This window comes from Amaranthus tricolor, chromosome 13, assembly GCF_026212465.1.
Source record: "Amaranthus tricolor cultivar Red isolate AtriRed21 chromosome 13, ASM2621246v1, whole genome shotgun sequence".
Taxonomy (NCBI): Eukaryota; Viridiplantae; Streptophyta; class Magnoliopsida; order Caryophyllales; family Amaranthaceae; genus Amaranthus; species Amaranthus tricolor.
The window spans coordinates 2,762,454-2,787,940 of record NC_080059.1 but is presented as its reverse complement, the minus strand read 5'-3'; the positions used below and the strand labels follow the sequence as shown (position 1 = coordinate 2,787,940).

Below are 25,487 nucleotides of genomic sequence, written 5' to 3'. Positions count from 1 at the left end.
TCTAAGTCATAAAGGTCAAAGTTATTATTTACAAAACAATGTTATAGCTTTAATTTCAAAGATTTAGATCGGCTACATAAATTGATATATTAATAGCTATTTTTATGTTTTTCACGCCTATTTAATTTCATCGGGTCACATCTTGTTGGATGTCTCAGCTCCTCTGAAATGTGAATCTATTGTATCTGAAGCATTTAGTTGAAGTGATTTATTTCTTTTCTGGCTTTATAGTGTATCTCGTTATCTCGTTTGTGCTAAAATTACACTCTATGTACTCTGTCTTGCTCCGACTTAATTTGAAACTGCATGACTTCAACTCTTGTCTCCATCGTTCTTACTTAGCACTAACTTCAACCTTGGTCTCATCTACCAAAACAAAGTTAGCAAAAACCATGCACCAAGGCCAGTCATCTACCAGAACTCTAGTCTTCATCGATTGAGTTAATCTCATTTTAGAATAGGGATTGACACGGGTCGATTCTGGGTCGGGTCGGGTCCAAGTAGACCTAGATTCAAACCCTGTTTTTTTATTGAACCTAAATCATAGGGTCTTTAAAATTTGGATTTAGACCCAGATTGATGTAAGGCGATTTTATGGTTTGGATCTGAGTCTAAAACTATTTTATATTTATTTCTAAAAATATTTAGAAACACTTTATGCAATTTTCGTTCATTCATATAAAATTATTTAAATATTTTCAATTAACACCAATTTTCTAATACTTTAGTTTGACCAGCTGAAAATATTAATTAATAAGTCAGTTATTTAAACTATCTATATATTAATTAATAAGTCAGTTATTTAAACCATCTGTTATTGAGACATTTTTGCTAAACGTTGGTTGTTTGATAGAAAAAAGTAAACAGATGACAAAAAATCAGCGAACTTTTCAGTTAGCTTAAAAGGCTATTTATCTAACATTTTATTTGATTATTTGAGCAATTGAAAAGCCAAAAGCTCACTTGATTGGAAAACACCCTAATATGGTTCTCCGTATCGGATGACCGCCTAATGAGTTATGGGGCATCAAATTATGTGAGGGTGTGAGAGCAACACACAACCATGACCATGAGTGCATCGTATAGATGAGGGCTACATCTATTGTAACTAACATTTCCATCACATAAACAAATATAAATTCAAAAACTGCAAAAAAAATGTAAATTAAAGAACGTGGAGATGATGAAGGCCACAACTATGTACTCATGATTGTCAAGTTTTACAACTCCAAAACCCTACATACTCTCAACTAAACATTTTCAAAACATACAAGGGCTAGTCCTTTTAAAGCTTTATTAGTACCTTCTTATTTGTTTTTTCACTCTAAAAAACAAACCTAAAAACCCCTCACATTACATAACAAACCAACGTGAAGGTTTGTCTCCTATCTATTTCTTAGGCAATGACTCTCCTTGAGAATCCTCCTTCGCCGCTGGCGCGGAAAAGGGTGGTCTCAGGCCGGTTGAACTTGAGGCCGAAAGCCTGTTCCCGAGAGATTTGGTACATGTTTGAGACGACATCCACTGGCAAGGAGCGGATGGCTGAGGTGCGCCCTGCAAGGCTTTGGAACATTGAGTTTTCACTCGTCTTGAAGCTAACCCATTCAAATCCTTCCTCAAAGGCTTGTTTGATTATGGCGAAGTTTTGTGGAACCACCACCAATTGCCCTTTTGTTAGCTCGTCATCGAACACTGACTGGCCTTGGTCGTTCACGATTTGGATGCGACCGCTTCCTCGTACACAATACATTATGCTGTGGGCGTTTAGGTTGTAGTGAGGTGCCATGATTGCATTCTGAATCAAAATGTTGACACATAATGAGCAAATATTATAACTATCAAACAGAAAAATTACTTAGAATAATCGGATTTATTTATGATTTTCTACAATAATCCTATTTATGATTTTTCTACAATAATCCTATTTATGATTTTTCTACAATAATCCTATTTATGATTTTTCTACAATAATCCTATTTATGATTTTTCTACAATAATCCTATTTATGATTTTTCTACAATAATCCTATTTATGATTTTTCTACAATAATCCTATTTATGATTTTTCTACAATAATCCTATTTATGATTTTTCTACAATAATCCTATTTATGATTTTTCTACAATAATCCTATTTATGATTTTTCTACAATAATCCTATTTTGAGGGCAAAGTTTTATGATTTTTTTTATTATTCAGAATTTTTTATGTAAATTTTCAAAAATTTTCTAAAAAGGTTGGATAAGTAAACTTTCCGCAGATGATTATAGCTCAGAGATAAAAGTTTATACCCTGTAAAGGACACCCTTGGCAGCACTCAAACGGAGATGGCTCAAGATGGGGAGGTTAAAGCTGTTAAGGTTAGTAAGCCTTCCGGCTCCGGGTGTGTAGATGTCGGCCTTGGATGGATCGTCGATGTTCTTGACAAGGCGAGCCGAGCAAATGGTCTCCTCCACGCCGTTGCTGGAAAGATCCCGTGCCCTTCTCTGCTCTCTCTTCTCCCATGGCCTGCTTTGCTCCCTCTTTTCCCATGGTCGGCTCTGCTCTCGTTTCTCCCATGGTCGGCTCTGCTCTCGTCCTTCCCTCTCTTCCCATGCCCGGCTAGGGGGTTTGATCACATGTAGACCCTCTTGGACTCGAACGATATTACCTCTCTCGTCTTGCTGGCCTTGGAGTTTTTGAGCTATCTCCTCACTAACACCGAAGGATTCAGCTAGAGTTCGGGTGTCGAAGCCAGTAAATAAGTTGCCGGATTCTTCTTCACCCCGTCGGGATTGCCTTGAGAATCGGGATTGCTCGGTGTGCTCTTGTTGGGGTTTACCAGCAAGGTAGAACCTCTACAATATAATGGTGAAAAATTAGGAATCAAACAAATCGTAAACTTAGGGTAATGTAAATCAAAATAAAGATTGTTTTAAATAAAATCAACTTTAAATTGAAATTCAACCACGTGACCTCACGGACCACCATATGTTATTATATACCGTACCAAATTGAGAAGAAACATTAGAGGATACGGTAGCGTACCTTGGGGAAATTATTGTCAAGTTGGTTAGCATGGTTGGCGTTGTCAATAAAAACAACGAGAACTAGAGGCTCATCACCATTGTTGTAGACCCAATGAGCAACTCCAGATGGAAATGCATGAACATCTCCTTCTCGAAGGTGCCTAATTTTCTGGTGCTGGTCTTGGAATTGACCATCCCTCATCTGTCTTCCTTGCTCAAATTGTTGTGACCCTGATTCGTACGACTCAGGACATCCAGGAATCAGCATCCCGCTTATTCCCCTTCCTGCGTATCAATTTTTTTTTACTTAAAAAACATTCATATTATTATCATAACCTTTTTAGACATAATGATTAAAAAAATAATTTATACTCTTCCTATTTGTCAAATAAATAAGAGTGATTGAACATAGTCTATAGACTTTAGAATTTTAGCAAGTGATTAGATTAAATATTGAGTCGCAAAGGCTCAATAATAAAAGAAAAAATTACCTATAATAATCTAATATTTTTATGATTCTCATATAATAATCTCAATTATAAATTAACCATGAATAATTGAATATCTTAAATAAAATCGAATAACCCGATAACCTAACCTATTATTGTAGGTAATTCACCAAAAAATTAAACTGAAAATTAATATAAAATTAGAGAAAAATCATAAATATTTACGAATTTTTTAATGTTTTTGTTAACATTTTATTTAAATATTTTTTTATAAAAAGTAAAACTTTGCTGTAAGAAGTCATCTGATTGCAAGGTTTACTCTAAAAAATACCCTCCACAAGTTAAATTATTCATGATTAATGAATATGTGGAATTATTGTAGAAAAATTGCGAAAATATTACATTATTTTAAGTAATTTTTCCAATAATAAATTGAACTCTGATGCCATTATATTGTAAACTTTAAAAAATAGGTCTAAATTATCCAAATAATATAGTATTTTTTTTTTATGTAAGATAAGTCATTTGTGAGTAATAATAATCACTTAACAAAACAATACAAAAAGAAACAGTATAAGAAAAAGAGTAACGAACCTTGCTCAATGTAAGCAAGCTCAGGACCACTAGTGAAAGTAGGCAAAAGGAGACCGTTAGGCTCAATGGTGCGCTTAATAACAGACACACCCGCACATCTGAACTCTTGTTCCTGTGAGTCCCAAACCTCTGTCAAACCAGCCTCCGCCTGGATCCGATTAGTCGGTTCGAGGGCGGTCAGCCGGTCGATTTGACACTCATTCCCTTGTTGGAACTCATGACGAGTTCTTCTGGTTAATTGCGCCGTACACCCATTCAACAACACTAATACAAAACAACTTACAACAACATGATGAGTAGTGCTCCAAGACTTAGCCATTTTTATGGGTTGATTTTGTGGCGAATGGAGAATGTGTGGATTTTAATTTGAAGGGTGTGATTGTTGTTATAAAGAGTATTGAAAAGAAGAAAGATTGACACGAAGTATAATGCATGATGGTAATATGGACATTCTTCAATTTGCATGGCTTTGAGAGTTTATTTGTGTTACACCTTTTCTTGGTTTTTCACCAAGTGGATGGTTGTACTATTTTTGTATCAACATGTAAAGATATATACTACTTCTATATTAATAATATGATGAATTGATGATAACTTTGAGGAAGCAACTTTTTTATTTAATGTAATGCATTTTGTTGCTTTCTTTGATTGTCATTGAGTGTTGTCCTTTTTGTTTATTTACGTTTGATTTTAAAGCAGAGGCGAAGTCAGGGTTTTAAACGAAGATAAATCAAAGATTATTATATCAAGATTTAAAATAAATTTAGTAAAAGATTGTGTAGATTGCGAGATCAACAAGAATTAATCGTAAATCTAGTACAAATTAAATAATAACAGATTCACCATGCAGGTCCGGTTACATGGGGAAGCAGGATGAGCTACTGCTCAAGGCCTGATTTATAGAGCGCCTTATATTTTTACTATATGGTTAAAATTAAAATGAAGGCTTTTGTATATTGTGTAGCAAAATTAAATTGATAGGGCCAATATTAAAATTTAATTTGAATTCATATTCAATCTATTTTATAAAAGATAATTAGAGTAATTAGTTAATAAATTTGTATTATCAGCTTGTATTGAATGATTAAGATATACTAGTATAATTTGCTTAGGGCCTTTGAAATGTATTGAATAATTAATTTGTATTATCAGCTTGTATTGAATGATAAATTTGTATTACAAATACCAAAAAAATGTAATTGAACGTAATTTTAGATTTTAGGAGCCAATAATTTAAATTTTGCTCAAGATCTTTGACATGTCGAAGATGTTTATGCATTTTTTGATGATTATATGCTTAAGCATTATTTTGTTTCTTGAGTTAGCTATATATACTATTTGTATTGTCTCTTTAGCTTATGTATAATAAAAACTATAAACAAAATTATATTATGAAAATATGCAATTAGACGATTTAAATTAGATCTCACTTGGATATATTTTCCTTACAAATTAGCCGCAATACATAAAATATTATTAAATAATATATGATCAATATCAAAAACCCTAATGTTGCAAGTAAATCCGAGGAGATATTCATATTACCTTAAATTACTAGTGTATATATACGATCATCATGTGTACATATATAGGGGCAAAGTAAGTTTGGTTTTAAGCCTAATGAAAGCTTTTTTCCTAATGTAAGTAGCGTTCTTGATGGAAATGTATATTTTGCCAGGTTCATTTATGTAAAATGAATTTCTTACACACTTTGAAATATTTTCCTCCTTGTGGAGTAAAATCTTGTATGACCCTTCATCTTCCGGGATGAATTCATCCTTGTAACTCACTTCCCATCCTACAACCATTACTTCCCATACTACCGTCACATTTACCTATACAATTCATCAAATCACTAATTTATAATTTATCAAAACAAATTAAATATAGCTTTTGTACAAAAACTTTAACATGTAATCAATTATTTTACGTCAATAAAGGAGTTGGGTATTAAGAAATAGCGAAACTTTTAATTTTTTAATATTTTTTTCAAAATAAAAAATATTAAGCGCCCTTTTTAACTAATTCTCAAAATGAGTGTTATTCAGAATCAGATAGAAACAGACCTGAAAAGAAATGAGTCGCGGTTGCTAAATATAATCCATTATGCAACATAAGTCAAACATATGCAAAGTAAATACGACTCATTTCTCTCCAGATTTGTTCTAATCATTCTAGAAAAAGGTTTAATTAATACTTTAATATTTTCAGCTAGTTAATTAAAAAATCAAACTTCAAGTTACTAATATATACTAAGTTATAAAATTGAATACTTTCTTTATTCAATTTACGTTATGTAGAAAATTCAAAAAAAACGAAGGAATAATACGTAAGAATTTGTACCTCGGAGATGGGAAGTTGAAAGGCTGAAACAGCACCAGGCCGGAGACTAAACTCTAAAACAGGGTCTTTAGAAGTGAATTCTTCATCATTTTCTTGTCTAAGCCCACCATATTGGTGTTGAAGGTTCTGAGGGGGTATATACCTACGTAATTTTTTGACAATATAATTATTATTTCTATAATACTTCTTAAATTTAATCTTTCATTATATGCCACTTCTAAATTTATACTTAATTGTTTTTATCTCAAAAAAATTATCAATTTGCAATTATAAACGAAACCATAGATATACTTACTTGAGCAATGTTTCAGTGACTCTGTGTGGCCTAGCAAACACAAACTTCCTTTTGGTTCCAGAAGTACAATATTGTGTAACTACACCATGGTATAAGTAGTACCAAAACGGAACATTTATTATGATCTGTAAATTCAAACGAAACACTCAAAATTTGATTGTGGTCGTTTTAGTGCTCATAGACGAACCCATAATTAATAAGGGAACATTTCAATAATAAATCGACTTTTGCATAATTTGCTGAAAATAACCTACTTATTGTTTATTTTTAAATAAACTCACATATTAGATATGTTTTCTAGAAATAAACATAACTATTGTTTATAACCATCTTCAACGTTGTGATCAAGCAATTAGGAATATACAATAATTGGGGTTTCTTATCAGCAATTATATTGAATATGTGGGTTTATTTAAAAAAATCAACAGTTAAATTTATTTTTTGTGAGTCAAGAAAAAATTGATTTATTTTTGGCAATTTGGCATGATTAATTACATTCATATTTTGTATAGGAGTAATAAAAATGAAACCTTACTTACATGCTTATAAATGAGCTCAGGATAATAACGTTGGAAAAGGGAGACAAGCTGTTTGCTAATAGGGCCAAGGTCCTTCATGCTACTACTTGGACCAGGTGCATTCTTCATATCACTAATTACAAGAAATGAGTCTACACCACCACCCTTAAAATTCAATCTTTTTATACTTTTCTCCATAAATTGAACTCTCCATCTAACAAAATCCCTCCTATTTTGTTCTGTCCCAAATGCATTACCATACAATTCCTTATCTCTAAACCCCCCGTACAAATTAAAACAAATAGGATGCCCTTCTTTATCAACACTATCTAAAAATACCATTTTGCTAACCTCTTTCCAATCTCCTAATTCTTCATTAATTAAATCATTAATCCCAAATTCTTCCCTCCAAATTAGGGTTTGCTTAAGGTTTTCCATAGCTTCATTAACCTTATAACTTTGAGCTTTAAGAAACTTTAATAAGATTATATCTAACCCTTCATGTCCTTTACTTGGTAATAAGGGTACCCCCCAAAGAGAAATGTCCATACAATTATGGGTAACAATCCCTTTTCTTTCTAGATCATTATGAAGAAAATTATCATTTAGGGCATCCTCTAATCTTGTTTTAAAATCCATTAATGATTTTTTGGCTTTTACCCTTTTCCATCTCCTCCTAAATATCTTCCTTCTTGTGTTAGGTGTCCTTTCCTTTGTAGGAGTTGAATTATAATCATTTTTATTATGACTACTTGCTTCCCCTTCTGATGAGATAATAGGTTCATAATCTGAATCTTGATCATCACTAGGGCTTGATAATCCTTCATTATCACTAATTTCTAAAGGAGAATCATCATCATCATCAAAGTTTAAGCCTATTTCTTTGGATGGTTGTGAAGTTTTTCTGCCATTGATTTCAATGGGTGGAGATTCTGAGCATTGAATGTCATGAGATGATATGGTGATCATTGAGGATGATGATTTCTTTTATGATGATCTCATGTTTTGAGCTAATAATTGCAGTTATTGTTGGCTGAAAAAAAATTCACAACTTATTAGTGCCAAATATTTAATTTGAATTTTTGTTTTGTATTTTCTATTTTTGGGGAAGGGAGAATAAGATGGTGATGGGAAAAATATAGGAATTTATGAACTATAATTTAATTTAATGAAGATAAATACTAGAGGTTGTTATTTAATTCTCAAAATGAGAAAATTATATTTAATAGCCATTGATAAGCTAAAGTTGGTATCTTATAATTGCTTGCATTAAGCACCTAACTTTGCTTAGGTGAGAAATACTCAAAAGCTCAATGAACATTGGTTTTTAAGAATGTTAGTGTGGTCAGTCAGTCTCTTTTGTCACATATTATAAAGTCAAAACAAAATAAAATGCTCAATGAACATTGGTTTTTAAGATTACTTTTAATAGTGTTTGGTTAAAAGAGAATTAGAATGAAATTTGATGAATTCCATTCATCTTGATTTCACTCCATATAAAAACATTTTAGGTCATATCTGTATTGAAAGTAAATATTCATAAAGAAATTGATACATGTATGAAAGCTTCAACCTCCCTAAATTCAAGAACAAAGCAGAGGGCAGATAATCACAGGAGGCAGATCTGAATTCCATAATAAATGATCCATTCCATTACTTTACAGCTCTACATAGTACATACTTGTATGAAAGCTTCAACCTCCCGAAATCCGAAAAGTGAAATAGATGAAAGAGCAATTGTTAGTAGCTTAGTACGTGCACTACATACAGGATTTTGGTTGGCACGAAGACCAGGCGGTTAAAACACCTACGATAAACAGACACACGCTAGAGGGCTGAATGATAATGTTATTTACACCCATCCTTCAGCAAAGACTAACAGTGACCAGTTACCATGAAAGCTATGTGCAGAGCCCCTTGAATTCTCAAGATTCTCGATATTTTGTCAAGTCGAATGTCATCGTGCTAGAACAACTGCAAAACCGCATAGGTATTACACAATATCAAGAAAAGTAGAAAAGCCGATGCTCATAGAACACAAACATTATGTAATGTAATAAGAAAACGCGGACAATCACTAAACAACATAACGCGGGTAAAAAGACACTAGTGAGATGGTAAAGAAACTCACCTTTGATCAGAATCCCTGTAAACTCCCACCAAAGCTTCAGCCTTGTCATAGAAACTATCCTTGAGTGATATCACAATACTTTGGAAACCACAACCTCCATCGTCATCCTGATTTAGTCGAGCACCTCCACAAGATTTTGATCGGATGAACCCAGCTACCTTGGCAACATTTAAATTATCTAAAGCAGCATCAACTTCATCCAAAATGAAGAACGGTGATGGCTTAAAGCTGCAAAAATACATGGTGATAGTAAAAATAAGTACATTAAATTAGAATGTGAAGCAAATTGGAAAAGCTTAGTTATCAACTATTAAATAACACTTAAATTCCAAAATGCTAATTTCTTTCAATAACTACTTTTCCACGGGGAATAAAGGGTAGCAAGAAAATAGACAGAAAAAGTAAGGTAAATCAAGGTGAGTTCCCAAGACAAGAAAAAAGCATACAAAAGATGTTAATATGAGTAAGGAACATCCCAAAATGTAAGATGTTGAATTCAAAATGAAATGTCAAACCAGACAACCCCCCAAGAAAATAGATAAGTAGCGCTAGATAACAATGCAAAAGCTTTAATCACAACATATAGGGTTGACTACATGAATCAAAACAAACAAACATGGGAAATTCTTACTAACAAAGATTATACCTTACTTGGTTCTATCTAATATTAATCAACAACTAAAAAAATTTAATTCCAATGAAACAAAATGGTGTTTGCTACCAAGAGTCAATTGGAAATAATTTCTTCATTAGTTTTATCACCAACAAGCATAAGGTTGCGTACACCCGATCCCCCCAAACCCCACCCTAAGTAGAAGCCACTTAATGGTGTTGGGTAATGGAATATTTGTGTTGTTGTATACGCTCCTGCAAATCCCAGTTCTTCGTATCATTCTTTACTCTTGCTAATTAAGTCACCTTTGGTCAATCTGTCCATTCTAAGCTCTAAAATAGAAAATTAGGGATGACTCAAAAAAAATTGACAGCTAAAAATGACCTCCATATCTACTACTGCAAACAAAATATTACCAAGGTAATGATAAAGGTTGGGAGCAGTGTCACATGATTCGCTAATTGCCTTGCAAATCGCGAATTGAGAAAAGCGAATTATGGTATGTTTTAGGCTATTTGAACCATTTTGAGCGATTGCCGAATACAAAAGGCGAATTAACTAGCGAATTTGTTTCACTGGTTGGGAGCATTGCATTTGCAGTACTGTTACATGACTTCTGTCAACCCTCAAAAATCAAACTCCATCCACAGGAGTCATTAATGCACTCTGCAGGCCTCAGGAGTTTACAAGTAATATCTTAAATCTAAGCATCTTCCCACATCCCACACCAACCAAATATTACCATTCATGTCATAAAACCACTAAGATTAAAAGAATAAAGGAGAAGCAATGTTGTATGTATTTATGCAGTAGCCCAGTGCATCATGCATCACACCTGTGTATAGAAAAGAGCAATGCCAAAGCAGCAACAGTCTTTTCACCACCGGAGAGTTGTTCCATATCACGAAATCGTTTTGTTGGAGGCATAGCTGTGTACTTGATGCCATGTAAGAATGGGTCATCCTCATTTTCTAGATTCAGATATGCTGTACCGCCAAGTGGGTGTGTCTGGCTCCGAGTTAGTTGTTTGTATATCTTGTCAATATTATTGGAGATATGATTGAAAGCATCCATAAACTTTCTGTATCTGTATAAATGAAATTTACGGTAATCAGATCATATTGTTCTGAGACACATTTCAAGCTATCATCAAATACAGATATGGTGCAAACATGTAAAAGCACCACTAACAAGTGCTCAATGGTGGAAAGACCCCAAATATAATGGAGAGATGACATGCTCAACAGGTCTGTGTTTGTGAGTCGGGCACAAGCCCAGGCACCAAAGTGGAGGGCCGAATGCATTGGCAATTGTGGTCTATTTCTCTTAAACTCCCTCTGTTTTCATATGTTTTTCTCAAATAGAATTTACAAAAATTTTAGTATCAAACTTTGACTATGATTTCTCATAGATCTATTTGAAAAAACATATTCATATGGGATCTTAAAAGACTCGTCTCAATATATACTTTCTAAACATCAACTTTTTAGAATTTTTAAAAACTCACAATTAAAATTATTTGACATTTAAATTTGCATTGGGATCCACAAAAAAAGTGGATGGGGGAAGAACAAATGAAAATGGAGGAAGTAAAAACTAGTTAAAATAGTTATGTGCAAGAAAGTATTCTAAGAGAATTTAGCTTGATGGTTACATGATTTGACCCTTTCACATTCATAAAATTGATTACCTTTTCTCAAAGTTCTTATTTTCCTTGGATTAGCTCAAAATTTCTTTCTCCTATTAGAAATATACTAATTTAAAATGCAATTAGAGTAGCTTATTAGTTCTTTCTAATATGGTTTTTTGTATAAAAAAAATAACTTATATCTACTGCAAAGTATATTTTGATTAAATTACATTCCTATAAACTTTACAAACTTTTATCATGTAATTAGATATTGATATTTATATATGCTTTCTGAAAACAAGCTGTAGAAATGGCCATCGAAATGGTTTTGTAAGTAATTGGGTGGTTGACGAAACTTCATAATGCTTTAACTATGAGAATCAATATATTTATAAGTTGGTTTGTTAAGAGTTACAAAAAATAAACACAAATTATAAGCAAATTTATTATGAGTTGGTTGGTTTCTTAAGATACTTCTTTTGTTAGTTTGTTAAGATACTTTATTGCACATTACTCGTTAACAAGGACCAAATTCTGATTCCCCTTTATGCCACCAAAATCTAAAAAAAGATAGATTACTCGTTAACAAGGACCCAATACTTAATTCACCCTTATACTAGAAAATCTAAAAACAGGTGTGAATGTGTGATGCTTAATAAGCTCACACAGTTGAAACCCATATACCAGACAGTCATCCTTGAGTCAAAAGAAATGTATAAAAGGTATTAGGTACCTCATGTCCCTAACTGCATTGAATCTGTCAGCTATTTCTTTCTCCTCTTTGCTGGCAGCATCAAACTCTTTACTTACGAGATCTTCCTTTTGTTTTAGAGCCTCATACTGATCTAGAGCTTTGAGATTAGGGGCTGTTTTTTCAATATCTGATATGAGTGCATCCATCTTATATTTGAAATCAACCTCCAGCTTTTCCCTTTCAGATGGCCTCATATCCTTTTGCAGTGTTCGGTCCAGCTCACTGAAATCGAAAATGGGGCCTTGGCTGGAATCAGTTTCCATTGGGCTTGAAGCTATAGGGAGGCTTATTTGCTCAAATTCACACTTCTCTAATATATCCTGCTTCCTTGATAAGAGATTATCAATTTGTGTTTTCTGGTAAAATGAAGACATTTCCAGAGTTATCAAAAAATTCATTAATGTTCATGAATATAAGCAATAGCTTTTAAGATAGTCATAACTAACCTTCACGTTGATTTGGCGGTTCAATTTATCTAAATTTGCCATACCAGCGGAGATCTTCTTCACTATCTCCTGTTTGCCACGTTCACATACTTCGAGCTTCGATTTCCACTCTAACAGAAAAAAAGATCTTCACTATTCATTATGAATGTTCGAGTTTTGAACACAGTGTCACGGTGAGACAGTACAAACTTTTAAGTAGACAGGGAAGGTTAAGCACAAAGAATTTTCAGTGTTCAAATACAAATTTTGATTCATTTAATTGATGGGCTTAGTGCAGGAAGAAAGCAAAGGACACCTTGTAGTTCATCCTTCATTTGATTAATCTCAGCAGTAATGCTCTCCATTTCTAACTTGGCTTCAACCTCCTTCTCCTGACAATTTTTGAGATCATCTTCTAAGGCGCGGAGAGAGGATTGAATCTGAGCAATTTGTGAATCCAAATCTTGGTTCTGTTCATACTCCATCCTGGGTATTCAAGAAGATAGCATATACAAAAACATCAATCCAAAATCTACAGGGAAAGTCCAAACTACAACTAAGTTTTAGCCAAATGCTGCAATAGTACTAATGAACAATGACAATGAAAGTCCAAACTCCAAAATCCAACTAGGTTTTCACAAAATGCTGCAATAGTACTGATGAGCCATGACAATGATCGCATCTTCATATTTTCAAGATGTCATTCAAAAAGTATCAAATTTCAACTTCAATATCAAAATTTCATATATTCCTTTCCAGATATTTTATCAGAGAAGCAGCTTATAGCATATTTGCAAATGAAGTGGGAAGGGCTTTAACAATAAGGCTTTTCAATGTCAGTGAATCATAGTATTATCCTCAAACAGCAATGCACATTCTCATCAATCATCAGCCTGTAGACTTTAAGTTACCCGAAAAACTTAAACAAAATGAAAGCGCTTCCAATCTGTCATCATTTTGGAGCAAGTTACTGACAACAAGGATCAGTAAAACAACAAAGCATCAACCAACCAGAGCTAGCACATATGAAATTCCAACACAAATTCTGAACAGCATTGACATTACACATACCTTTTTGATTGGATGGTTCCATTCACATTTTTCACTGCAAAGGTCAATTAATCTCTAGTCGTTCTTGAAAATTTCTAAAGATAGATTTCAGACTTTAATGCTTAATGTATCTAGAAATAGCAAAAAGATCCTTTAACCTGAGTTCAGTTCGATGACTTCAGTCATTTCTCATCAAATCATATTAAGTGAGATAAGATATTCAGATGTATTTTGAATTAATTTATCATGAAAATCTCATCCAATAGTGGTTTTTGAGTTAATCAAGAGGCCTAAATCAGGTTATCTAGTTTCTGATACATTTAAGGTTGGTTTATGATTCAGATTGGATTTGACAGGATTACAACATCAATTCAACGATTATTTGCATAGTTGGACTTGTTTAGATAAAATAACAGCCGGACAGCATATAAAACGGACATCTACTACTTAAATAGGAGAAATGAAACGTACTGGTACTTCAGCTTTGATATTTGGTTACGCAGTGCAACTTTTTTCTCAAATGTCTTGGCATCAGCTGTGAGTTGTGTTTCCTCATATTCCCGAATGTCTACACCGACCGCTTTACTGAAATCTTTGTAGATGAGGTCCACAATTTCATTAATCCTGGTCTCCAATTTCTTGATTTCTCCATCCCTCTTGTTGATATTAGCATTCAACTGCAACAGAACACACAATACGTGAAAATTAGCATGAGTCTCACCCAGTGCAAAAACTATACAATTAGATTTGCATACATTTGCAAGATCAGGCTCAATCCTACGAATCTCTTCTTTAATGTTCTCCTTCTCATTCTTCAATTTCTTAAGCTTGTCCCGGATACTTTTCTGGAAACAAAAGAAGGATCAACATGACTGAAACAATAATTGGCTAAAAGACACAATAAAGATATAAATTTCAAATTGAATTCTAATGCTCAGAGACTTGTGAAACAGAGATTATTATTCAAAACCCAAAAGAAAAGTTATAACGAGGATACCACACAATGGGTTCACTAATTTAATTACCTCTTCAATTTCAGCATACTTCATCTTCTTTTCCAAGCCACTAATTTTTACAGAGATCTCTGTCTCTTTCAAATGCATCTCCCGGGGAGATTCAGTAGCCTCCAGCTCAGATTCATATTCTTCTTTTCTTTTCTTCAGCCCTAAAGTAAGAAATAAATATTAATAGTTGTAGAAGTTCAGATTGAAATGAGCATAACACAAACCTTCAATTTTCTTATCGTCCCATTTGTTCGACCTTGCCTCCATTCCACCAGTTGTGCCTCCAGTCATGGTACCAGCTTTGGTAAGGAGAATTCCATCCGTAGTTACAACTAAGAAAGTACGAAGGATTAAAACCAACAGAGGTCCAACATATCACATATAGAAATAATAGCAAAACATAGGAAAGTATACCTTTAAACCTTTCCCCAGTCCAGCTCAGACGCTTGGCTTCGTCAAGATTGTCACAAACTAATGTATTCCCTACAGAAAATAGAACCGCCTTCTCCAAGGCTGGATCAAACTTGTCATAGTCAAGGTTACAAACTCAATTTCATGCAAATCCCCGTGAACGAATGTATATAACAGCCTGATGTGGACTTGGCAGCATTAACTTAATAAAAATCCACAACATTCACATGACACCTTCAAGGTGAATAAGGTCTAAGCAGACATTTATTCCTAGACCAAAAGTATTTGAATTCACACAATAACATAATAATTGTGCATTATTTAGTGTACCGATTTCCTTTGGTTCATTACAATACAAAACTAAAATCATTGGCTCCATTGGAATTCACACAAAACAATCAAAAAAAAATAAAGCAACCTTGTAAAACATGATAATTTAGAAATCACATCAAGATCACTGAAGGGTATCCCAATGACCTAGCACAAAAGCCAAAGTCAGTGGCCTTATTAAAAGCAACCCATTGCATAGGACTTACTGTTTCAGTGACATGGGAAGATGGAAGACTGAGCTTAAAATAACACATTTATTGTAACAGAGCTCAATCAGGCAAAAGTAAAGATTCAGAGACAAGTCTGTAAAACAATGTAAGCGGTTTAACAGAAACCAAAGAGTATACAACTGATATTACTTTCAAGGAGCATTAACCTAACATCTAAAAAATGTGCATAGCACAAACTTATTATCACTCCAACAAAAAAATGAATGTTGGTGTATATTAATTCTTGCATGTACGGACACACACTCAAAAATTATAAGCAAGCTAGCCTCCTTCACCATTAAATGAAATTTCACAATATCAATAAGAAATCATTAGAAACAGTTTAATAGCGCCATTATAAGTACAATAAATTCACCACACACAATTTAAGTTTGTAAATATAGAAAGGATATTGTATCACATCATAGACCAACTTTGCGGTACCACCTAATGTTCGCAGCCTCTCAGTAATCGGCTTCACACGGACTGATTGAAGAGGTATAAAAGTCTGGGGAGGAAGCCTTTGCTCTTTCAAATACTATCACAATCAAACAGCGAGCACATTAGACATCAATGAAGTTATTATAAACTCCAACATTGCAGTCAAATCCAACAATCAAACTACACACTAGGAAAGAGAACAAAAGTACTAAGAAGGAGAAGGGAAACAGAAGAATTCGCAGATTAGAAATCTAGTGCACCGCTTAACCCTTCAGAAACATAGGATAGGACTAAATTTGACACTCCCTAGTCCCTATTGAACATCTCACACACACACACACACATATATATATATATATATAAAATCATGTCCATTTCTTATTTATATAAAGTTGCATATGATTGTTGCTACCAAGTGACAATCGGAAACAATCTCTTTGCTAGTATTATGACTAAAAAGAGTAAGGTTGCATACATCCGACCCCTCCAAACCTCTTCCTAGGTGGGAGCTACATAATGGCATTAGGATAATGGAATGTTGTTGTTGTTGTTATTGTTGTCGTTGTTGTGTGTGCGTGTGTGTGTATATAATATATTATACTTGTATAAGACAACAAAGAAGGATGAATTACTCAATAAGGATATCATCAAAAACACTCTGAGGGTACTCAATTACAATGTTAAAAAAACAAAACTGCAAAGTGTAGAGAATAAAGCAAAATTTAGAGGGGTTGATTGTCTGAAATGCATTTCTCACTTCTCTGAATCAACAAAGATATCCTCGTTCATGCACTACACTACACAACTACTTAAAAGGCCTCACTCCCAGCACATATAAAACCATACACCCAGCTCGTGTAGGTCCATCTTACTTGGGCATCTCAAGTAACAAGTCAAACTTTACACACCTAGATATTGGAAAGATAACCACCTTGTTCAATGACACAAATGTCAAAAAACTTCGCTACGCCTACATCAACACATTTCAGTCCTATGACATATAGCTTGCTCTCCAGTGAAAATGTACCACATATTTTTACGCTTTTGAGCTTCAAATAATGCTTTTACCATAAAAACCAGGAATCCACCATCCGGCATTCCCATTAGGTTCCAAGAACTTTGTCCCATATCTGACGCTTAAAGGTAACATTAAGTTCGAGTTTCAGATGAAGTAGTAACTATTTATATATATATTTTATATCCCTTAAAATCCGTAGTTCCGAATACCTTATAGGTAGCATTATACGTTCATGTTTCATATTGTACCCCTTTCTTGATAACATCGGTTCTTACAAACAGTGTATTCATACGGGTTTCTAAGCGGTCTCTAGGCGTAAAAAACGTAGAATGGATTTAATTCAATGGAACGGAAGATCCAACTTTTGGCAGGAAAGGTAATCCCTTAACAGGTCCCAGGAATTTGGAAAAGGGTGTTTATCAAAGATGAGGCTCTCACACATCAACTTTCAACTAGAGAGCTCAATTCCCTGAGCTGTAACTAGAGAAGATAATTAAAAGAGGGGTAGAGTCGTAGAGAAGCTATGCAATGTATCTCAGAAATCACAAATGAGCTAAGAAAATAGTTTTGAGTCTTTGACAAACATCAATAAACAAGTCAACTAGAAATGTGCACACAAAATTCAGAGTTTAAATACTAAAATATATCATGACCATCATGTCCCCACACTCACGTCTAAATTTTGGTAGTGCCTATCCCAATTAAAGATTTTGAGCCTAAGCAATTTGGTAAGACACTCAAATGTACTGAAATTCAAGATTAATACCCGTATCAATGTAATATAGATTTTGAATACTGTAACTAGCATACATACAATGGATGGAGAACCACTTTTTGAGCTAAACAAGTGAGCTCAGATTAAGATACCGAGTTTGTGATTAACAATGAAGCTTTCTTTATCCACAAAAAGAGCATTCAACATGTCCATCCTATTATTGTACAATTAATCAAAGAGAAAGACGTGCAAACGTATACCTTGATGCATTCCTTTCCGGTATGTTCATCCTGCACTACAACAGCGTCCATGAACTTCCCCATAGCAACAGTAACAGCCAAATTATATTTCTTTTGTGTTGGACGACATAGTTCCGTCATTCGACCATGAACACCAGAAAAAAGGCGCTTCAGGGTATCAACAGTTTGGGACAGCCTAATATCTCTCTCATTCTCATGTCTGTCAGCCTTCAATTCACGCAACTGATTCTCTAACTCACTTATTTTTAGTTTCAAATTATCATATTTTCTCCTGCATCAAGAACAACAAATAGGAAATATAACGGGTTCAATAACATTATAATGTAAACAACAACTGAAACAGCTGAAAGCACAAATAGTTTAAAGGATCAAATACGGATGATACAGCTGCAGAATATGTTCTTATTAAAAAATTACAATAGAAATAGGATACCTTGAATCTTGACTTCTGTTGCGCATCTCCTCACGTTCTCTCTTCAAGCGTTCCATCTCTTTCTCGTGTTCCCTTGAAGCCTTTTGATCTTTTTTCAATCTTTCTTTCATTTCATCTTCTTGTGCATTCAGTTCCTCATACCTGCTTTTCAACTGCTGAAGATTCTCTTCCAAGTTCTTTTGAACCTCAACATCTGCCCTCTGTTGCCTATCCAGAACTTCTTTTTCATCTTTCAATTTCACAGTTTTCCTCCCTGCTTCCTCCTTGCTGCAAATTCATCAGAACATCAAAAAACTAAGCCAAGACAGGCCAAAGATCAATCAGAAACTCAGAACCACTCCACATACTTGTAGAAGTAAAGATTTCACGATAGTGAATGATCAACTACATGTATGACTCACTTTGCTGCATTTCCATATCAGAATGTCTTACCCATTTTGTTACATTCCTCAATTAGCAATAGGATCACATTTTCTCTCCTCATCACATCTACAAAATCACTCTATTTTTATCTCATTCACACACTCCTGTCACCATTGTTCCTTTCTCAAAGTACTTCCAACCGAACTTTAAGCAAGAAAAATTAAAGGTTGTAATCTAGGGGGGACAGATGAAGATTTAAAAGAGCACCCCTTTGAAATAAATTAAGAGGCAGACCCACCAAATTGTATGTGCAAACAGACCTACTGCACATGGCCCATATATCTAAAGAGCCTCCGGTTAGTGCATCCCTAGTCAAAGCTTCTCTAGTTTCCATTTATTTCTTTTACAATTAAGTTTGAAGTAATCAATAACATAAAGGCCATTAACTTAAGCAATCAACTATGAATCGATCATTATCCTTAATGCAACAATTACTTTATTTTCCCATTGTACTACTAATCTACTATTATGCAAGTATTTTCAGAAAACCATACAGACATTTCCCCCAATGTAAAGGTGTAAAAAATAATGTATTTTGGGTCGTATCAAAAGATATCTCATGCTTTTGATCAAGATTTAAGCGTTATTGTATTCAATATAATTGCATCAATTCTGATGCCGCATCACCATTCTGTAATCGCAATCACGACATGTGCCGCATTTTTGCACTATAGCATCAAACCACATTGTGGCATAATCAATGGGACAACATAGAGAGACCCAAGGAGCATTCTTTAACTACTTTCCCAATTCCCATCCCCTGCTTTAACATAAACCTTTCCCAAGTAGCAATAGCCAAAAACAGTCAAACAATACTCTGGATACACACAATCACATATTTGACAACAAAAGAAGTCAATTCAATATGAAATCTAAACAGTCAAGCACCTATAAATAGATATCCGTTAACCAAGCAATCAAAACAGTTGTCCTGCCAAGTAAAGATGCAGAAAATTGCTTGTTCACCTCCTACTCTACGTCGTATTCACAAGTCCCCCCCCCCCCCCCCCCCCCCCCCAAAAAAAAAAAAAAAAAAAAAAAAAAAACACTATACTACTTTAGAAAGCAAAGGGACTGAGATCATTGTGCTAAAGATAGCTAACAACAAATTATACAGATGAATCAGTCCTCTTTTCCGTCATAACTCTTGGAATTTCCAAATGTACCAATGAAACACCTAGTATGTTCCCCTAGGCCTTAACATTAGAATGTAACCCACGTTATAATATGAGCCATCCATTGTTTTGCTCAATCTATGCAGTAAGCAAAAGCTGTAAAAGTACAAGTAAATACAAACCCCTCCGGACTACCTTCATAGTGCATCATCTTGGAATTTTTGGGAATTATGTTACCTGAACTAAATGCCCAAAGAAAAATGTAGGGATAGTTTTTCAAACCAAAAAAATCCTAAATTACAATAAGTTATTGATTGCATTTTTCTTTTTTTCTACTCAAGGTGCTCGTCATAATCCAAGTGAAAACCTCCATGCAGCTATAAAGTATAAACAGAACAGATATATCTTCTGGTAAAAAAAGCATTCAAGAAAAAACAAGCAGAAAATGACCAGAGGCAATGCAAATAAAATGACTAAAGTGGTAAACGAAAAACTTACACCCGGTAGTACTCTTGCAACTGACTTTCGGACAACTGAATTTTCCCCCCAACATCAGGTCCATTTTCTTCCACCTCTTTCAACTTTTGAGTAGCAACCATCAAGTCTTTTTTGAGCTTTTCTACTTTCACAGCATGCTTCTTTTTTTCTTCTCTCTTTTTGTCAAACTCTTTCTGAGTACTCTTCAATTTTGACTTAATGCGGGTCATTTGCTCCTTCAACTTCAAGAGTTCAGGTTGCTGCCAAAGAGAAGAACAGTTGGCTTCTCCAATCAGAGCAATAAATATAAAGGATGAAAGCGGCTTTGGCAACCAAGGAAACTCACATTCTTGTCGCATTTATTAGTCTTCTCTGCAATCTTTCTTTCAAGTTTATTTATCTCTTTGTGGTATCTGGCCATCTCTTTCTCCTTTTCACGCTTTTCATGCTCATAACCATTCTGTTCCTGAACAAGCTCTTGTCGGCTTTCCTTCTCGGCTTCAATTTCTTCAATTATTTTGTTGATATCCTTTTCTATGTTGTAGATTTGCCAAAGGAAGTGTTCTTTCTTCAGTTGTTTCTGCATAAGAGCAAAATCATCAGAATATGCAACTGCTATGAGTTCAGTCAACAAGAAACTCCATGATACTCAAAGAAGAAATAGTCTGCAAACTTTTGAGTTCCACGGACCGTTCTACCAGAATATATGAAGTCAAAATTTTTGGTTCAAACATTTCCAGGTAACAATAAAGTTTATTCACGGCAGTGAGGAGTTAAAAGATATGAGCTCGGGCCAAAAACCAGGAAAGAAACCTGCACATGTCCTGAAACATGGAGCTTCTAGAAACATGCAATCCACTCTTTCCGGTCAAGGAATTCTAATACTACATACCACATATCCTAGATGACAAAAATTTTAATTAAGGTAATATGGAATGTTCAAACTTGAAGTTGAACCTACAAAATATAGGAAATGTTTGCAAGGAAGTCCTTATTTCCATACTTATATTAATTAATATCATTTGGATATATATATATATATATATATATATATATATATATATATATATGAATGTTCAAATTTAGACTTACTAAAAAGAAATATTAGTTTATAGATTTTAAAACCCCAAAAAGAGGAGCCTATTATATCATGAGTACTAAATTTTTTCCATTAATCCCAAAAATATTAAATAAGGGCCAAGATTATTTACAAAAGTGATACCAATTTTTCCTGCAAGCGAATGTGTCTCTCTGCTTCTTCTTTTTGTTCCTTCTTCTGTTTCCTCTCCCCAACTATTGTTTTCTTTCGTTGATATACAAGAGCTGATTTTTCCTCGGCCCTTGCTTTCTGCTCTTCCAACTCCTCATAGTCCTTCTTGTGTTCCTCGGAGCCAGAAATCTGCTCCAAAAGTCCAGTGAGTTCTTTGGGATTCTTAGATGCAATTGACTCTACATCTCCCTGCATTACCAACAATTCAAAAGCTAACTCGTAAGAAACAAAAAAAAATCACAAACAAATACATCTATATTCTTATACCCTTAAGCCAACTGAAAAAAGTTGAAGATTTCTCTCCACATGCGCACCAGAGGCTAAGGATTGCTATTGGCTTTTTCACAGATAAAACAGCCTGAATGAACTAACATAAATACATTCTTCACAGATAACTCCAGGTAGAATTTTTCATTTAGCTTTGATGGCACGAGTTGCTCGCCTAATCTAGGTAGGAGTTCTCTATTGGAACCACCCGCATTGAATCATATACATAAAATCTTAAATCAATACTTCCTTTCAATAATAGTGTCAAAGTCTTCATCCCAAAATATTATATTCGGCTAAATGAAACAAAAATTAGTCATGGAGGTCATCCATATAAATTTTCCTTCTCTATTCCTTTGGATTATCTACCATCAAAACTTGTAAATTGAAGTTCTTTGTATCATTTTCATTCCTACCCTCAAGGTCATCTTAGATTATCTCATCCTCTCATTTTTGTTTTTGGCAAAAAAAAAAAAAAAAAAAAAAAAAAAAAAAAAAAAAGTGAAGCAAAGGTACTTAAGACTTTCACTTAAAAGTAGATTTTTGTATCAGATTTTCAAAAAGGTGCTTCAAAGTTGAAACACCTATTTTATGTCTTACTTTAACTTAATTTAAACTCTTTTGTATTTAGCATCTACTTCCACACCTTAAGATAGCACTAATTTCATCTCTAATTTTATTTATTAGTACAATGCCATGACTAAATAACATGCACCATGGAAATTCTTTCTATGTCTGGTTATCCACAACACCGAGAACATTTCCGCAAACGCATTAGTGATTGCAATTTTTCTCCTTACTACAAACATAAATTGCTGAAAGCTAAACATTGATGGAGACCAATTGTGAGCGGACAATCTTTTATTGCTCCTTCACAAGTCTTAACATTAGTTACTATTTCTCCATAAAATATTTTCAACTATATTGATATACTTACGTTACTTATATGGCTTATATTTGTCATAACCAACCAAAGTACTTTCCTCATTATTTTGTAAAAAGTCTTCTCCACATCAATGCAAATTATATGCAATTCCTAATCCTTACCTTCCGGTACTCTATATGTTGTCGTATCAAAATAGCTTTGATGGCGAATCGTTCAGTATAAAACCAAATTGATTTTTGAAAATGCTTGTGGGTCAACTAAGTCACTAATATATCACTACATTTCATAACTTCATAGTATGACTCATCCTTATACATCCCTTTTGTATCTGTTGAAAGGTACTATTGTATTTATCCTTCAATCTTTCACATGTTGTTTGGTTCTTGATATCTTGTTAGAGATTAGGTAACCAATTCAATCATATCAATTATAATAATTTTCAAGCTCATCATCAATACTTCTTCTACCTCTAGTTTGTTTACTCGCCTCATAAATCTCATTCTCTTGAATCAACTTCATCCAGATGTCTACTGTTGCCCTCTTGACATCCACTAAGCAACTTCTCCAAGTATTTTTTTTCTATCTATCCTTGATCTCTTCATCTTAGACAAGAATCTTTCGCACCCTTCACTCAATTAAGATCCTTCCGAATTGTTTATCTCCTTATGGGAATCCTATAAAAATATTTTTCCTCATCTCTCGTCCAAGGGCGGAACAAAAACTGAAAATTTTTTTGAAGGCCCTGTGCAATTTCATATATTTTCAACAATTTTGAATCTTTAAACACTTAAAATATACTACATAATTTAATATTAAAGCTACTAATTTTTAGGGGCCCTATAAGGTCGAACATGTTCAACATGCTCAGAACCTCCCCTGCTCTCATCCAACTTGTTGTATATCTTTTTGCACACTAATAATTTTGCCTCATGTATTGCTTGCTTTATTTTGGTTGACTTCCTTGTATTTTTCAATATTCTACTCACTCCTACATCATCGTGATATCAAATAACATTCTTTTCTTCCTCTATTGCAACCTTTAGTTACTCATTCCACCATGTTTTAACATTTTTCACTACCATATCACGTGTTATTTCTCCAAAATTCCCTAAGCAATAAGGAGTGATACACTCCTTAATTTATGTCCAAGATGAAAATGTATCCTCCTGATTTATCCGATCACCTTTTTAAAAGCACTTTCAGTAAAATTATTTCCATTTCTTAAAAAATGTGTGTTCGTAATCTTTTGGGATTGGCGTGGCATTGTTGTTGTTGTTGTTGTTGTTGTGGTAGTATTTGATCCTTCCTACACTTGGATTTTATCTTTGTGTGGGTTTTATTGCATATGAATATTAAGCATGAAGAGTTTGAGTAACGCATCCACATAGTATGATCATATAATTTAAACAACTTCTATTATTTCACAAGTCAAGAAGTAATCCATCTAAGTGACAATAAGTCACTATTTCATTTTCACACATTTTTAGAATATTATTAAGCACATATATCAAAAACCTAACTAAAATACCTAAAAAACAATATTAGACATTAAGCCTCATCAACAACAGGTTATAAACCAAATGCAACTGTCAGATATTAATAATAACATCAAGTAAAAAAAAGAAACAATAAAAATAACCTGGAAAACAAGGAAATTCCGAGCTTTAACAAGAATTCCAAGTTCCCGCAACTTCTCATTATACTGATCCCAATTAACCACCCTACCATCAATACGATACTCACTACCACCAGCACTAGTAATCGTACGAGTAAAATGAATTTCACCACCAGAAGATAGTGAATAAACGAGCATAACATAAGCACGGCGACCTCTGTTGTCGCGTTCACTATCAGTGAAGGCGTAAATGAGGTCTTTAAGTTGAGCGCCTCGAAGATGACCAGTGCGAACACCGAGAACGAAACTTATGGCGTCCATGAGATTAGACTTTCCAGCACCATTAGGGCCAATTATGGCAGTGAAATCGTAGAAAGGTCCAATAATTTGATGACCTTTATAAGATTTGAAGTTCTCGAGCTCTAATCGGTGGATTTTTCCAGGTGATGTTAGTGCTGGCATGATTTCTAGGGTTTGGGAATTTGTGGAAAGATAGAGGAAATGGGGGTTTGGGGGGAAGTAGACGATTGGGGAAAATGGCGGGGGAAGTAGAGAGAGAGAAAAAAATTGAAAAGGAAATGTTCACAAATCACAATTTATAGCAGCCCATGATTCCGTGAACCCGTCTCCTCTCCAAAGAAGTTATGTAGTGAAACTGATATCCAGCTTTTTCGTTTCAATTTAGTTACCAATTGGCAATTGTTACTCTCTGAGTTGTTTGAATTATTTTTCAATTGTTTTTTCAGAATTTGACATAAAGAGCAACTTGCTATAGAAGCTAAGATAAGATTAATTGATATTTCAC

The 25,487-nt window shown here is 34.0% G+C and overlaps 3 protein-coding genes across 3 annotated transcripts; all 3 read right to left on the bottom strand.

The window, feature by feature from the left end:
• Positions 1-1,165: 1,165 nt before the first annotated feature.
• On the bottom strand, positions 1,166-4,399 carry LOC130798598 (11S globulin seed storage protein Ana o 2.0101-like). Its single transcript, XM_057661656.1, has 4 exons — positions 4,050-4,399; positions 3,026-3,291; positions 2,290-2,835; positions 1,166-1,795 (listed from the first exon to the last, which is right to left on the bottom strand). Exons 1-4 carry the CDS (start codon positions 4,366-4,368, stop codon positions 1,397-1,399), a joined length of 1,530 nt encoding a protein of 509 aa, XP_057517639.1. The 5' UTR covers positions 4,369-4,399; the 3' UTR covers positions 1,166-1,396.
• A 1,224-nt stretch (positions 4,400-5,623) lies between these two features.
• On the bottom strand, positions 5,624-8,685 carry LOC130798597 (patellin-6-like). Its single transcript, XM_057661655.1, has 4 exons — positions 7,227-8,685; positions 6,688-6,812; positions 6,393-6,534; positions 5,624-5,884 (listed from the first exon to the last, which is right to left on the bottom strand). The coding sequence occupies exons 1-4, from the start codon at positions 8,172-8,174 to the stop codon at positions 5,624-5,626; spliced, it is 1,476 nt and encodes a 491-aa protein (XP_057517638.1). The 5' UTR covers positions 8,175-8,685.
• Positions 8,686-8,834: 149 nt separating this feature from the next.
• LOC130798596 (structural maintenance of chromosomes protein 1) lies at positions 8,835-25,385 on the bottom strand. Its single transcript, XM_057661654.1, has 18 exons — positions 24,707-25,385; positions 21,867-22,103; positions 20,991-21,224; positions 20,666-20,904; positions 18,630-18,896; positions 18,197-18,467; positions 16,177-16,300; positions 15,227-15,337; positions 15,037-15,144; positions 14,834-14,973; positions 14,564-14,653; positions 14,280-14,485; positions 13,075-13,244; positions 12,780-12,889; positions 12,313-12,689; positions 10,785-11,036; positions 9,337-9,564; positions 8,835-9,179 (listed from the first exon to the last, which is right to left on the bottom strand). Exons 1-18 carry the CDS (start codon positions 25,142-25,144, stop codon positions 9,131-9,133), a joined length of 3,651 nt encoding a protein of 1,216 aa, XP_057517637.1. The 5' UTR covers positions 25,145-25,385; the 3' UTR covers positions 8,835-9,130.
• Positions 25,386-25,487: the final 102 nt, after the last annotated feature.

What these genes read in the sequence shown, in the direction of transcription:
- LOC130798596 (XM_057661654.1), bottom strand. Translation starts at nt 25,144, where the DNA reads ATGCCAGCACTAACATCACCTGGAAAAATCCACCGATTAGAGCTCGAG. An exon ending in GGAATTTCCTTGTTTTCCAG is followed by an intron (nt 22,104 to 24,706) that starts GTTATTTTTATT and finishes TTGGTAATGCAG; the next exon opens with GGAGATGTAGAGTCAATTGC. An exon ending in GTTGGTCTATGATGTGATAC is followed by an intron (nt 15,338 to 16,176) that starts AATATCCTTTCT and finishes TTGACTATGACA; the next exon opens with AGTTTGATCCAGCCTTGGAG.
- LOC130798598 (XM_057661656.1), bottom strand. Translation starts at nt 4,368, where the DNA reads ATGGCTAAGTCTTGGAGCACTACTCATCATGTTGTTGTAAGTTGTTTT. An exon ending in GCTTGCTTACATTGAGCAAG is followed by an intron (nt 3,292 to 4,049) that starts GTTCGTTACTCT and finishes ATTGATACGCAG; the next exon opens with GAAGGGGAATAAGCGGGATG. An exon ending in TTGACAATAATTTCCCCAAG is followed by an intron (nt 2,836 to 3,025) that starts GTACGCTACCGT and finishes ATTATATTGTAG; the next exon opens with AGGTTCTACCTTGCTGGTAA.
- LOC130798597 (XM_057661655.1), bottom strand. Translation starts at nt 8,174, where the DNA reads ATGATCACCATATCATCTCATGACATTCAATGCTCAGAATCTCCACCC. An exon ending in GTCACTGAAACATTGCTCAA is followed by an intron (nt 6,535 to 6,687) that starts GTAAGTATATCT and finishes AAAATTACGTAG; the next exon opens with GTATATACCCCCTCAGAACC. An exon ending in TTCAACTTCCCATCTCCGAG is followed by an intron (nt 5,885 to 6,392) that starts GTACAAATTCTT and finishes TGAATTGTATAG; the next exon opens with GTAAATGTGACGGTAGTATG.